We start from the raw sequence: 15,228 nt of genomic DNA on the forward strand, positions 1-15,228 counted from the left end.
CAATCCTCAAACTCATCGTTGATCCCAAACTCATCGTTGATCCCAAATTCATCCACCATCATCCCCAAATTCACCATTGATCCCAAACTCACCCACCATCGTCCCCAAAGTCATCGTTGATCCCAGAGTCACCCACCATTTTTCCCAAACTCATTGCTCAATCCTCAAACTCATCATTGATCCCCAAACTCACCGTTGATCCCAAATTCATCCACCATTGATCCCAAATTCTCCATTGATCCCAAACTCTCCATTGATCCCAAATGTCTCCATTGATCCCAAATATCTCCATTGATCCCAAATGTCTCCATTGATCCCAAACTCTTCATTGATCCCCAAACCTATGATTGATCCCCAAACTCACCGTTGATCCCAAATTCATCCACCATTGTCCCCGAATTCACCATTGATCCCAAACTCATCCATGATCCCTAAAGTCAACTGCCATCTTTGATCCCCAAACTCATTGTTGATCCCAAACTCACCCACCTTCATTGATCCCCAAACTCATCACAGATCCCAAACTCACTCACCATCATCCCAAAACTCACTCATCATGGATCCCAAACTCATCACTGATCCCAAACCCACCACTGTCCCTACACTTATCATTGTCCCCAAACCCACCATTGATCCCAAACCCACCGCTGTCCCCACGCTTATCATTGTCCCCAAACCCATCATTGATCCCAAACCCACTGCTGTCCCCAGACTCACCATCCAACTTCTGCTCCTCGAACGCTGACTCCAGCGGCGGCCCGAAGAGCGGAGCCAGCGCCGCCGGGTCTTCCCCGCTTTTCTTGCTGTGAGAAAAGAGACAAGAGCAGAGCAGAGCTCTGAGCAGAGCAGCCACGAGGCCATTTCTGTGCTCTAACCCCGCCTTTGAGGCAAACACAAATATTTCCAGGAATTTTATATTCCAGAGCAACAAGGACCTGGCCAAACACAGCATTCCAGGTGGGAAAAAGGGAAAGGAGAGTGGTAGGACTTTGCCATCATGGTGCCAACCCTGTGGTGCCACAGCAGCTGTGGGACAGTTCAAATCATTTCAAAATTAGTAAAAAAGACATGGAAAAGGATTAAAAAATAAATACTGGAGATCTGGACTCTGCTCAGGTCCATCACACCTCGAGTCAAGCCCTGCAGCCACACAGGGCACATTCCCAGGGAGATTTGGCTTTGTTCCATAAAAACTCGCAGGTTTGCTGTCCTAAATCAATCCATCCCCCAAGGTTGGCCAGCTCTCCATAGGGATGAGGATCAAGGTGGCTTCCAGCAGGGAATGTCCTTGGTGCTTTGGGGGAGAGGAGGGATGGACATTGTGCATCCCAACCGCCATCAGCCCTGCCAAAATCACGGGATGGTTGGGTTGGGAGGGATTTAAATCCCATCCAGTGCCACCTCTGCCATGGCAGGGACACCTTCTGCTGTCCCAGGCTGCTCCAACGTGGTCTTGGGCGTTTCCAGGGATCCAGGGGCAGCCACAGCTTCTCTGGGAATTCCATTCCAGGGCCTCAAACCCTCCCAGGGAACAATTCCTCCCCAAATTATCCCAATTATCCCTTGGGTTTCCCATCAAGCCCAGTCCATGGGAATGTCCAAACCCCCACTGGGATGAGATGCCTGAACATTGGATAATCAATCCCAAAGGGCTCTGCACTGACCTGGCAGGGTCTGGCGTGGGCGTGGAGCGCCGAGGCCTCGTGATCTCCTCACCTGGGATGGGACAGACCTGGGATGAGAGTCATTCCCACCCCAGAGTGTCCCCCTGTGCCACCCTGACCCCGTGCTCCCACCCTGAGTGCCACCAGCATGGCACACGTCCCACCCACCCACCTGGAAAAAAAATAAATCTGCTTTTAATTCCTATTTATTTTCATAGAGAACAGAGCCAGGGAGCTGCACTGCTGCAGGTAACCCCAGCATGGCCCATTTCCTCCTCCAAGGAAAATTTGGGATGCCACCAGTTCTTCCAGGACCACTTTAAACCAAATTTAAGTCAGCCTTTTTCCTCCTCCCTGCTTACCAACAGTGGGGAAAAAAAGTTTTCCCTCACCCACAGCAATAATTTATATTTTCCAGGCTGCAGGAGATACTTACTGGATAAATTCCTTTTAATCGTCCCCTGGAAGGAAAAACACAGGAATGAGTGGCATGCATGGGGACATGGGTGAGTGGCAGCTGTCACCTCAGGGGCAAAGCAGCCCAGCAGAGGTGACAGTTGCTTGGGGTGACATTTATGGGATGTGGCTGAAATCCAGGGGGCAGAATGCAGGGAGCAGAAATCCCACCCAAGAGGGTTCTGAACCACCCAGAGATGCTGCTGGCAGCTCTGCCTTGGGGGTTATCCACATCCTCAGGGCTTTGAATCCCTGCAGGGTTGGGGACACAGCCCTGCCAGGGACGGGGATCCCTCCCTGACCCCATTCCCGTTCCCAATCCCAATCCCAATCCCAATCCTTACCGGGCTGCGCCGCTGCGGTCAGCGAGAGGGGAGAGAAGAGACACCTGGTCAGAGAGTGACAGGTCAGCACCCCACAGTCCCCAACAGCCACCACGCCTCGTGGGCCACCCTGGCAGAGACCCCAGGGGACCCCAAATCCCAGGAAATGGGGGATTCCCCATGGGAAGCTGAGTTCTCCTGGAGAAACCCCAGTGGCACCACAGAAGGGTTTTTTCTCCTACCTTCGGATGTGCCAAAATCCAGGGAAAAATCGAGCTTTTCCACACCTCACCCCAACCTCTTGGACCCAAACCACATCCCCAAAGCACATTCAAAGCCAAGCCCAGCTCTATTTTTAAATATTCTATTTTAAAATGCTCTAAGTCAGCAACAAAGGAAATTAAACTTCGCACTGGAAGGGCAGGATTTGCTATTTGCTTTGGACATTTCAGCTCTAGAGACAGGACAAGGCTGCGGGAAAAATATTCCAGGAGATAAAAATGGTGTTTCTTACCGGACTTTTCCTCTAAAAGAAGGCAGAGAGAGAGAGAAAAAAAAGAGAATGAGAAGGTGAGGGATTTTTTTATAAAGGTTGGAGACACAGCAAAACAGAGGGACAGGAGAGCTCCATCCACGGGGACACTGCGGGGACAGGGAGCACTTGGAAAGGGGGAAATTGTGCCTGAGCCAGCTCATGGGAAGAATTCCATCGTTTTATCATGGAAAGAATTCCATTGTTTTATCATTCCAGGGACACTGCAGGGACAGGGAGCACTTGGAAATGGAGAAATTGTGCCTGAGGCATCTCATGGGAAGAATTCCGTAGTTTTATCATTCCAGACCCCGCTGGCCATTCCCAGTCTGCTCCATTCCCACTGAAAGCACCACAACTCCCAGTCTGGAGGGTTGGGAAGGGCAGTGACCATGGACAGCACCTGGGATGGAATTCCCACAGAAGCTGTGGCTGTCCCTGGATCTCTGGAATGTCCCAGGCCAAGCTGGACAGGGTTGAGCAGCCTGGGACAGTGGAAGGTGTCCCTGCCATGGCTGGGGTGGCACTGGATGGATTTTAAAGTCCCTCCCAACCCAATCCATGGGATTTCTGATCTCCCAACCCCACTGCTCCCTTCCCACAGGGATGTTTTGCCAGAGCAGATCTGCAGCTGCCTTTGGAGAGAAAAGCCCAGGAGAAGGGCAAGGAGCTGGCAGGAAAACCTGGAGTTGCTGTGGCTGCCAGCAGCTCCTGCCCGGGGCTCTGGAGCTTCCCTGGCTGGGGCTCTGCCCATCTGCTCCCGTTGGCTCTGCATTTGGGATCCCCAGGAGCACAGGCGGCACGGATCCTCCTGGCCAGCCTGGCACTGACCCTCCTGGCCAGCCTGGCACGGATCCTCCTGGCCAGCCTGGCACCGACCCTCCTGGCCAGCCTGGCACGGATCCTCCTGGCTAGCCTGGCACGGATCCTCCTAGCCAGCCCGGCACGGACCCTCCTGGCCAGCCCGGCACCGACCCTCCTGGCCAGCCTGGCACGGGTTTTTCCCCCAGCCCACCCCACAAGGAAGCTCCAGGGATCACTGCAAGGCACAGCAGTGTCCCAGTGCAGCCCCAAACCCCACAGCCCACCCCACACAGGGATCCTCCTCAGCCCTTCCCAAGCAACAGCAAACCCCAAATATGGGCAGGAAAAACAGCATGGGAAAGAGGGGACAAAAATCGTATTTAGGGAAATGCACATTGCATGAGAGTTTGGGTTTCTAGTTCTATTTCTACTACTATTTTTCTTCTTCTTCTTGTTATTATTATTATTGTTATTATAATTATTGTTATTATTGTTATTTTAATTGTCAGGGTTTCCCCCCTTTTTCTGTGCTTCCCAAAGCCTTCAACTGCAATTTTTAATACATAAATCATATTTAGGGAAATGCACATTCCATGAGAATTTGGGTTTCTGTTATTTCTACTATTATTTTTCTTATTGTTATTACTGTTATTATTATTATTACTATTTTAATTGTTGGGGTTTCCCCCCTTTTTCTGTGCTTTCCAAAGCTTCCAACTGCAAATTTTAATACAAAAATCGTATTTAGGGAAATGCACATTCCACGAAAATTTGGATTTCTATTTCTACTACTATTCTTCTTCTTATTGTTATTATTATTATTGTTAATATCATTATTATTGTTGTTATTGTTATTTTAATTGTCAGGGTTTCCCCCTCCTTTTTCTGTGCTTCCCAAAGCCTCCAACTGCAATTTTTAATACAAAAACTGTATTTAGGGAAATGCACATTGCATGAGAATTTGGGTTTTTATTTCTATTTCTACTACTATTTTTCTTATTGTTGTTATTATTGTTATCATTATTATTATCATCATCATTATTATTATTTTAATTGCTGGGTTTTCCCACTTTTTCTGTGCTTCCCAAAGCCTCCAACTGCAATTTTTAACCCTTGAATGCCAACAGGCAGCAACTCCCCGGCTGGAAAGGAGCAATAAAATGCACTAATTTTATTTCAGCCTCGCTGTGGCTTGGAGAGTCACTGACACTTCAGATCCAGGTTATTTATAAATCATGGGAAGCTTTGTCTGGGAAGTCACTAAAGCTCACACTGAAACCTCCTGAAAGCCCAAAATCCAATTTTTTCGTGGCTGAACAGGTTGGGATGAACCAACAGGAATCTCCACCAGCCTTAGGAAAGGCAGAGAGGGATGGTTTTGTGCCAGGATGGGCTATGGAGAGATAACCTTTCCTTCTAGGAATCTGGATTTACCTCCAGGGTGAGAAATATCCCTCTAAAATCCCATTGCAGCAGCCTGCAAAATCCCACAAACATTTCCCTTGTTCTGGCAATCAGGGCAAGACCTTGATTTATGTCCTGAATGACAATGATTGACAATTCCCTTGACTGACAATGATTGAAATTCCCCTTTTTCCTCATGGAAAAATGAGAAAAAAAAAGGGGGAAACTGTGGAATAGCATATCCTATATCACTTAATATATTGGATTTACCATATAGATGGTGGAATAGCATATTCTGTATCTCTTAATATATCAGATTAACCATATAAATGGTGGAATAGTATATCCTATATCTCTGAATATATTTTATTTACTGTAGAAATGGTGGAATAGTATATCCAATATCTCAATATATCTTAATAATATCAATATATCTTAATAATACCAATGTATCTGAATAATAGTATAGCCAATACAGCTGAATATATCCACCATATGAATGGTGGAATAGATATCCAATATATCTTAATCAATATATCTGAATAATATCAATATATCTTAATATATCCACCATATCAATGGTGGAATAGCATATCCAATGTATCCTAATCAATATATCTGAATAATATCAATATATCTTAATATATCCACCATATCAATGGTGGAATAGCATATCCAATGTATCCTAATCAATATACCTGAATAATATCAATATATCTTAATAATATCAATATATCTCTAATATATCCACCATATAAATTATGGAATAGCATATCCAATATATCTTAATCAATATATCTGAATAATATCAATATATCTTAATAATATCAATATATCTCTAATATATCTACTATTTAAATGGTGGAATATCATATCTCCAATCTCCTTTATGAGCAAAAAAGGGAAATTTAACACATTTTGCACAGGAACCATCATTTCAATGCAAGGTTTCGCTCAGCTATAACCACATTACTGCTTCCCTCCCGACCAAACCCTAAAACAGGAACCCCAAAACCCAAATTTGGGGTAATCTCTGTGCTCCAGGAGCTGGGGAAGGGCAAGAATCAGGGCAAAACTCACCACGGGGGACGGAGAGAGCGCGATGTTGCCGACGGACGCCTTGAGCTCGTCCACGGTGGCCGCGCTGCGCAGCACGTCCTTGGCCTGCAGCGGCTTGATCTTGATGTTGAACTTCTTGTGCGCCTCCTCCTCCTCCTCCGACTCGCTGGACGAGTAGAAGTGCTTGCCTTTGGTGGGTGGGGAGCCGTTAAGGAGGGTTGCTGCTGCTCCGGGGGAATGCTGAGGCTCCCTGGGGGGTTTGGTGGTGGATAAATGGTGATCCCAATGGCCAGGGGAAGGAGGGAATGCTGGGCTGTCGCTGCTCGGTCCCTGTGCAGCCAAATCGGGATATCCCTGTGTTCTCAGGGGGAAATCCAGCCTGGGGCAGCCAGCAGGGGTTGGATCCATGCCTGGATTCCGTGGGGTTGTTCAGGTTGGGAAAGGTCTGTGAGAGGGTTGGGTGCAACCATCCCCAGCAGTGCCCCGTGTCCCCAAGGGTCACATCCACAGGGATTGAAATCCCTCCAGGAATGGGGACTGAGCACTGCCCTGGGCAGCTCCTTCCAGTGCCTCACCACCCTTTCCAGGAAGGAATTTCCCTGATATCCAACCTGGAATGCAAGACCTTCCCCTCTCCTGTCCCTGTCCCCTGGGAGCACAGCCTGGCTGTCCCTCCTTGCTGAGAGAGCCACAAACTCCTCCCTGAGCCTCTTTTCCCAGGATAATCATGGACATTTTGCTCTCCATGGAGCATTCCATGGGATTCTCCTCCTCTTCCCACTCCTCATTTCCCAGCAGTGACTCAAAGACAACCCAATTCCCCCTCTGCTCCAACACCTCAGATAATTCCCTCAAAAATTTCACTTTATCTGCGGAGCGCCAGCTAAAAACGAAAATAAAAAGGTGCAAATAATAATAATAATTAATAATAATTAATAATAACGACATGGACAGAGCCAGTGGCCTGCCTGTGAACCCAGCTCCTGTTGCAGGCTGTAACCCAAGAGGCAAAGCCAAAACCAAAGGATATATCCTGGCTCCTCGGGGCGGATGCTGTATCCCTCCTCATCCAGCTCAGGGGAATTCTGGAGAGGGAACAAAAACAAAAACCCAGAAGAATTAGGAATGTGAATTCCTGGAAAGCTGGAGCAGCTCTTTCCTCCCGTGGGAAGGGATGTCCTGCCCAGCCAAACCCCCTGGGGCCACACAGAGCGAAGGAAACCTCCAATTCCATGATTAATTCTGGAGGAATCAAGGTTTTAATCCTTGTCCATAATCCAAGGTTGTCTCTGGATAAACTGCACCATCCTGCAGGGCAGGACAGAGCCTCAGAGCCACGGCATTGCTGGGAATTCTGAGTGACCAGCAGGAATGGAACTGGGTCTGGACACAGCTGACACCACCCCAAAAACCCCAAATCCTGGGATTTGAGATTCCCACGGGATGCTGCTGGATGGGGGAAGCTCCAGGGTTCACTCACATATCTGTCCCAGTCGATCTCTGCATAAAACCCATTCGGGGCTCCGTTGGTTTTCTTCTGGAAAGGAAAATTTCACAGTTTAAAGGGAGGAATCAGGAGCACAGCATATCCCACTGCAGGATCCCACTGGGTGTCATTCCACACCCACAGCATTCCCCATCTCTGGAATTCTCCCACACCAGAGGACCAAAAATTTCCTTTTTTTAAAATTTTTTTGAACACCGATTAGTTGAACATCCAACATTTCTTAAGGAAAAGTGAGGGAATGGCCATTTCTCCACATGCTGGGATGGAAGAGATTCCCAATGTCCCTCAGGCAGGGGCAGCAGCAACCCTTTGGGAGATAAACTCCTTTCCCAAGGAGAGGGAATCCCAAAAAGGATCCCAAAAAGGACTCAGATTCTATTATCCAGCATTCCAGGCGTGGTGGATTTGGGATGGAGCAGTGGGAAGTGTCTGGGATGAGTTAGTCCAACCATGACACACCAACACTCACAGGGGAATTGCTGCTTCCCATCTCGGGAATCCCATTTGGAATAATTCCATCCCCCCTGGAACCCTTTCCTGATTCACTCTGGGCACCCCAAACCCCCCCAAAACCCCATGGCCACCACAGCCACTGACCAGTGGGGCTGACCTCAGAATTTTGGGCACCTAAACGGGACAATCCCATTCCCCTGGGCTTCCAGAGGGAATATTCCCATCCCAGCTCCCTGCTGAGAGCGTGACAGGATTCACTCCCTGATCCAGGGCTGGATCTGAACCTCAACAGCTCCCACTGCCCAAGGAGCAACTCCTTGGAAGCTCAAGTGTGGGAAAACCTCCTCTGGCTCCTGTTCTGTGGGAATTCTGGATGTTTTTCCACAACATTCCTGCTTTTTTTTGGTCTTTTCCTCTCCACTTGTCCTTCACCCCATTCTCACCAGCCTGGCTGACCCTTCAGGGTGTTTTCCTACCCTTTGGATCCCAATCCCAGGGTGATTCCCTGTTTCCCATACAGGCTGGGCTCAGAATTTTGGGCACCTCAATAGGACAATCCCATTCCCCTGAGCTTCCAGAAGGAGAATTCCCATCCCAGCTCCCTGCCAAGAGTCTGATGGGATTCACTCCCTGATCCAGAGCTGGATTGAACCTCACACTGCCCAAGGATGGAGCAACTCCTTGGAAGCTCAAGTGTGGAAAAACCTCCTCTGGCTCCTGTTCTGTGGGAATTCTGGATGTTTTTCCACAGAATTTCTGTTTTTCCCCCCTCCACTCGTCCTTCACCCCATTCCCACCAGCCTGGCTGACCCTGCAGGGTGTTTTCCTACCCTCTGGATCCCAAATCCTTGTTTCCCACACCAGTGGGGATGACCTCAGGCTGGGCTCAGAATTTTGGGCACCTCAGTGGGATAATCCCATTCCCCTGAGCTTCCAGAGGGAGAATTCCCACCCCTGCTGAGAGTCCAATGGGATTCACTCCCTGATCCAGGGCTGGATCTGAACCTCACACTGCCCAAGGATGGAGCAACTCCTTGGAAGCTCAAGTGTGGAAAAACCTCCTCTGGCTCCTGTTCTGTGGGAATTCTGGATGGTTTTCCACAGCACTCTTGCTTTTTTTCATTTTTCCCCCTCCACTTGTCCTTCACCCCATTCTCACCATCCTGGCTGACCCTACAGGGTGTTTTCCTACCCTCTGGACCCCAATCCCAGGGTGATTCCCTGTTTCCCATACAGGCTGGACTCAGAATTTTGGGCACCTCAATGGGACAATCCCATTCCCCTGAGCTTCCAGAAGGAGAATTCCCATCCCAGCTCCCTGCTGAGGGTCTGATGGGATTCACTCCCTGATCCAGGGCTGGATCTGAACCTCACACTGCCCAAGGATGGAGCAACTCCTTGGAAGCTCAAGTGTGTAAAAACCTCCTCTGGCTCCTCTTCTGTGGGAATTCTGGATGTTTTTCCACAGAATTTTTGGTTTTCCCCCCTCCACTCGTCCTTCACCCCATTCCCACCAGCCTGGCTGACCCTGCAGGGTGTTTTCCTACCCTCTGGACCCCAATCCAGGCTGATTCCCTGTTCCCCAGCCCCGGGGGCTCTGCAGAGCTCAGTTCTCCTTACCCCATCCTTATTTCCTGCTTCCCTCGTGCTCTCAGCTTTGCTATTGGCAGGAGGATCATTGGGATGAGGGCTGGGCTGCTGCGAGGGCATTGTGGCAGAAAAAGGGTTAACAGATCTGCTCCTTGGCTGCTCTTTTTGGGGTTTTCTTGCTAAATACACAAAACGGAACCACCAGGAGCTGGGGAGCAGCGATTTCTAAGGGGAGGAAGGCTCGGCTGTGGCTCCACCAGCATTAAATGTGGATTTTCCTGTGGATTCTATTCAGCAGGCAGGATTTGCCTCCTGGAAACTCCAGTGGCTGCAAAAAACGTGTGGAAAACGGGCTGGAGGATGGAAAATGATATTAAATGCCTCCATCTCCAACTCCTCTGCCTCAAACACCTTCAGGAGCTTCGTTTTATTCCCCAAAAATCACATTTCCATGTCCTTCAGAAGCCCCACCTGAGGTCCCTCTGGCCACAGCCGGCCAGGAGAAGCTGCCCACGGGGTTTCTGCTGGCCCAGGGAGCAGTTTGGGGATGTTCCTGGATATTCCTGGAATTACTGAGGCTGGAAAATCAATCCCCATCATGTCCCTGAGTGCCACATCCAGAGGTTCCTTGGACACCTCCAGGGGTTGGAATTCCAAACCTCCCTGAGCACCTTTTCCATGAGGAAATTCCCCATTAATTTATCATTTATTCTGATCAATCGATCATATATTTATTTCTGCTGTTATTCATTCCTGTCTGGCTGCTGAATAGAGCCCTGCCAAAGGCACTGCCTGAGCTGCAAACTGATTTTATTTCTATTTCCTAACAAGCAGCTTTAAAACACAGCGAGAGCCCAAAGCCAAGGATTTTGGGTCAGATTGGGGGAAAAAAAAATAAAATTATTTCTTGAAAGGAGCAGCTTGACCCCCAAAATTTTTATCTTTTTAAAAGATCCCCCAGCGCTGCTCTCCTCACAAGGGGCTCAAGTTTCTTTTGAGGTGAAATCCTAAAATCTGGATTTGCTGAAGAAATAAAGCCCAGTCTGAACCCAACGGATTTTTGATATCAAACACTGAAGGAGTCCATCTATCCCCCAGTTCTAGTGGGGATATTTCTGTCTAACACCAGGAGTAAAAGCAGCAATAATTAAAAAAAAAAAAAAAGAAAAAAAAGAAAAAAAAACTACAAAAACCAAACAAAACCACAAACATCTCCTTGTTTTCAGGTTAATATAGAAAATAAAAAATAGAGGTTGGAAACAGCTGCCCTGGCAATTTCCCCTGAACTCCTCAGGCAGCAAATCTGGCCCAAGCCAATTAGCAGGAGTGCAAATGAGGATGAGGAGCTGAGCTTTAGCAGGACACCTGCTCACTCTGCCCCTGGCGCTCCTCTGGGTGGAGATTTTTCATGGAAAACCTGGAATTTGCTGGTTTTTACATTAACTTTTCCATTTATTTTCTATATTAAAGAGAAAACTGTCCCCCCAGTGAAGGGGAGGTGACACTGGGGGAACAGTTGTCTGTTTAATATAGAAAATAAATGGAAAAAAATGGAATTTGCTGGTTTTTACACAAATTTTTCCATTTATTTTCTATATTAAACAGCAAACTGTCCCCCCCAGTGCAGGGGAGGTGACACTGAGGGGACAGACAATACTCACGATGCCATCCCTGTCCGGTGAGCCTCTGGAAAGGACAGAAAAAGGAGCTGTTAGTGCCTGAAATTCACCCAGGAAATCGTTTTACAAACGAATCCCCAGCAGCAAAAATCGCAACAGTGACACTCTCAGCAAATCCGAATTTCCCACACAAGGTCACAGATATTTCCCTCACGTTCTCGGGGGATGAATTGTGGGTTCAGCAGGAAATCAAGTGTTCCTGCTGCTGCTGGGCTGGCACAGCCCCAGCTGGCTCCTGCCCCATCCCACAGCCCTGCCTCCAGCCTTTTCCAGGAGAAAAAAAATCCTGCAGGAATCTCCAGATCTCAGTTCTGCAGCCACTTGGATTGGGAAGCTGCTGGGGATCCTCGGGGATGCTAAATCCCAGCTGCTGATGGGATTTGGGATTTAGGTTTGGTCAGTGCAGCCCCACAGGGACGTCTCAGCACTGCCAGGGATGCTGAGGGGTTTAGGGAACACAATTCCATGGAATTTGGACCTGGAATGTCCATGGAATCTGGACAGGATCCTCCACCTGCCCCACGCTCTGAGTTTCCTGCACTGCCAGCTCCCATCCCACTCATGGAAATCATGGAAATCCCACTGAGAGCTGCTCAGTTTCCCAAAAAAATTACACCTTTCCTCCACCTTTTCCCACCAATCCACACCTGTGTCCCACCTCTCCAATTTTAGGCTTCACCTCCTTGCAAAAAAAATAAAAATTAAAAAAAAAAATCTCTGAAATCCTTTGGAAGGAGCAAAAATTCCCCTCTTCTTTTATGTTTTTCCTCATTGCCCAAGCCTGGCGCAGGGGATGTCACCTCCTGCTCTTATCCCAGCTGGAATTAGAGCAGGAAGATCCTTTCCCCCAGCAGAACCATCCTGGGATCACCAGCAGCTCCGGAGAGCCCAGCAAGGTGTCACCTGGTGGCCTGGCTGGGACCCTGGTGGCCTCAGGGTCTGGCAGATCCCACCATCCCTTTTCCCATCCCATCCCTTTTCCCATCCCATCCCTTCTCCCATCCCATCCCTTCTCCCATCCCATCCCTTCTCCCATCCCATCCCGGCGGCCGCAGGGATTCGGAAAGCTCCCAAAGCCCTCCGGGCCGATGTCCCCGCCGTGACCCCGCCGTGCTAATCACCGCTGCCGCTAATTGCGGCGTCCTCCGGGTGGCCCTGCGGTGACCTCCCGGGATCCCTCGTGTCCCTGTGGCTGCTTCCCGATTCCCGGGAATGCCGGGATGGGAATCGCAGCGTGGGGAACAGCAGCGCCCAGCCCTGGCTGCGGAGATTTTCCGACACTGGAGGTTGGAATTCTGGAGATTCCAATCCAGAGATTTTCCAGCGCTGGAGATTGGAATTCTGGAGATTCCAACGTGGAGATTTTTCCAACACTGGAGGTTGGAATTCTGGAGATTCCAATCCAGAGATTTTTCCAACATTGGAGGTTGGAATTCTGGAGATTCCAATCCAGAGATTTTCCAATGCTGGAGGTTGGAATTCTGGAGATTCCAATCCAGAGATTTTCCAATGCTGGAGGTTGGAATTCTGGAGATTCCCACACGGAGATTTTCCCACCGAGGCTCCTTGAGCCTCATTCCTGATCAGTGGTGGATGAGCTCCCAGCAGCTGGAGCTCCAGGATGGATGTCACCAGCCCTGGGGACAGCAGGGCTGCTCATCCCTCTTTTGAGAGTGATCAGAGTGTTCCTGCTCCGGGAGAAGCTCTGGCAGTGCCACCAGTGTCACCAGGGCCAGCAGTCTGTCCCTCGGCATGGGAAACCTCCACAGCAACTCCCAGCAGGGCGTGAAATAGCTCAGGAAAACAAATCCAAGTGGGATAAACCTGGAAAACCTCCAATTTCTGCTGGCAGACACTGAACACCTGCACAGAGCTGCAGGAGGGGACTCTGCTCCCTGTCCCCTCTGTCCCCTCTGTCCCCAGGACAGGACAGCTCCCTCTGTCCCCTGTCCATCCACCCCAAAGGTGGCTGAGAATCATGGAATTGCTTAGGCTGGAAAAGCTCCCTGAGACCATCAAACCAACTGTCCCCAGCAGTGCCAAGGCCACCTCTGCCAATGTCCCCAAGGCCACCCTGCCCCATGTCCCCAAGTGCCACCCCTGCCCCATGTCCCCAAGGCCACCCTGCCCCTCCCCAGCACAGCAGCACTTTGGGCACAGCTGGATCTGCCCAAACCCCCAGGAATCCTTTCCCTCTGCTCCCCAAAAATCCCACACAGGTGGAGAACTCCTCAGCAGCAGAAATCCCAGATTTGCTGGATGCACAAACAGCCGAAATATATTTGCTGTTCAACTCCATCCAGAGATAACAACAGCCTGGGATTCCCCAAATTCCCTCCTTTCCCAGCCCCAGCAGCAGCTCCTCCCTGGGATGGTTCAGTATTGATTTCTTGGTTCAATACTGATTTATTATCTGGTTTTTAGCCCATCGACTCACGTGGAATCAGTGTCCTTCTCTTTCTTGCGTATGCCAAAGGCCTTCCTGGTACGTTTTTTCAGTCCTGGGGGAGGAAAGGACAGAAATAAAGAGGCAAAATTAATATGACTCCTCAGGTAAATCCTCCCAAAGGTCTCTCCTTCCCTGGCTGGCTGCAGTCCATAAATAAGGTGGGAAAAGGGAAGAGCCAAACCAAGGGATGGCAGAATGACAGGGTTAAGGAGCTGCAGGGAGGCTGTGTGGACATTTGTTTTGTTCATTTATTTGTTCATTTCACACTTATTAACTTGATTTCAGCGTCTGTGACTGAGTTATTTCACGGTCAATATTTCCTAGTTAATATTTCCCAGTTAATATCCATTTCCCAGTAGTTAATATCCATTTAATTTCATTTCCCAGTTAATATTCCAAATATTTCTGGGTTAATTCCTCCCTCCTGTTCTGTGCTGAGCGTGGCAATGAGGGAAAACCATCCTGGATATTAAACCCCCAATTAAACCATGAGGTTTCTCCAAACTTTTCCCTCTTTTTTGCAGAATGCCAGGATGCTTTGGGCTGTCAGGGATTTTAAGGCTGATCCTGTTTCCCACTGCAGACACACCTTTGACTATCCCAGGTTTTCCAGTTGATGGGATCCATAAATTCCATAAATTCCATATATTCCATAAATTCCATATATTCCATAAATTCCATATATTCCATAAAACCAGCTGGCAGTGATGCTGAACCCCACAGGCTCATCCTGCCCCATTCCTCTGCTTTCCCAGAGGATTTGCAATAATTTAAAAAAAAAAAATCCATCCTTTCCCCATTCCCATCCCTCCAAGGCTCAGGGGAATTATCAACAACATTCCCACTCATCCCAAATCCCCAAATCCTCCTCCTCCCAACCCCGAGGGGAGCAGGAAGGGCTGAACCCCAAACTGAGCTGCTGCTGGGTCTCCTCTGAAGCAGAGCCCAACGTGGCTCAGGTCTGTCAGAAACCTTCTGCTCGGTTATGTAAGAACTCCATCTGCTCAGGGAGGGAGGATTGAGGGGAAAAACGGGATATTTGGGAAAAAAAAATGGGATTTTTGGGAAAAGGAGAGCAGAAAGGGGTTCTGCCTGTGGAGAGAGGTGTTGGGAAAACCTGCAGAGCCAGGTTGAGCTGCACCTTCTGCTCCTCAGAGGGGATTTTGGGAGCTGCAGCACCACAAGATCCATCCTGGGCAGACTCAGCCTTATAAAAAAAAATCATAAAATCTGTTCCAGAGAGATTCCAGCCTTCAGCCTCAGAAATTCCAAGTGGAATTCCAGAAATTCCCTGGGCTGGAAATTCCA

At 48.9% G+C, this 15,228-nt stretch overlaps 1 protein-coding gene across 1 annotated transcript in view; it reads right to left on the reverse strand.

The window, feature by feature from the left end:
* LOC146421810 (SH3-containing GRB2-like protein 3-interacting protein 1) overlaps positions 1–14,202 on the reverse strand; it is a 40,028-nt gene extending 25,826 nt beyond the window's left edge. The window contains exons 1-10 of the mRNA XM_085047043.1: positions 13,909–14,202; positions 11,454–11,478; positions 7,723–7,779; positions 7,273–7,327; positions 6,264–6,439; positions 2,958–2,969; positions 2,465–2,476; positions 2,101–2,125; positions 1,665–1,716; positions 718–803 (exon numbers count right to left, since the gene is read on the reverse strand). Of these exons, the coding sequence (XP_084903169.1) occupies positions 718–803; positions 1,665–1,716; positions 2,101–2,125; positions 2,465–2,476; positions 2,958–2,969; positions 6,264–6,439; positions 7,273–7,327; positions 7,723–7,779; positions 11,454–11,478; positions 13,909–14,168 (760 nt within the window). The 5' untranslated portion in view covers positions 14,169–14,202. The remainder of the gene's footprint in view (positions 1–717; positions 804–1,664; positions 1,717–2,100; positions 2,126–2,464; positions 2,477–2,957; positions 2,970–6,263; positions 6,440–7,272; positions 7,328–7,722; positions 7,780–11,453; positions 11,479–13,908) is intronic.
* Positions 14,203–15,228: the final 1,026 nt, after the last annotated feature.

The sequence above is a fragment of the Lichenostomus cassidix genome, unplaced genomic scaffold (genome assembly GCF_008360975.1).
Source record: "Lichenostomus cassidix isolate B80296 unplaced genomic scaffold, HeHo_3.0 HiC_scaffold_509, whole genome shotgun sequence".
Classification (NCBI taxonomy): Eukaryota; Metazoa; Chordata; class Aves; order Passeriformes; family Meliphagidae; genus Lichenostomus; species Lichenostomus cassidix.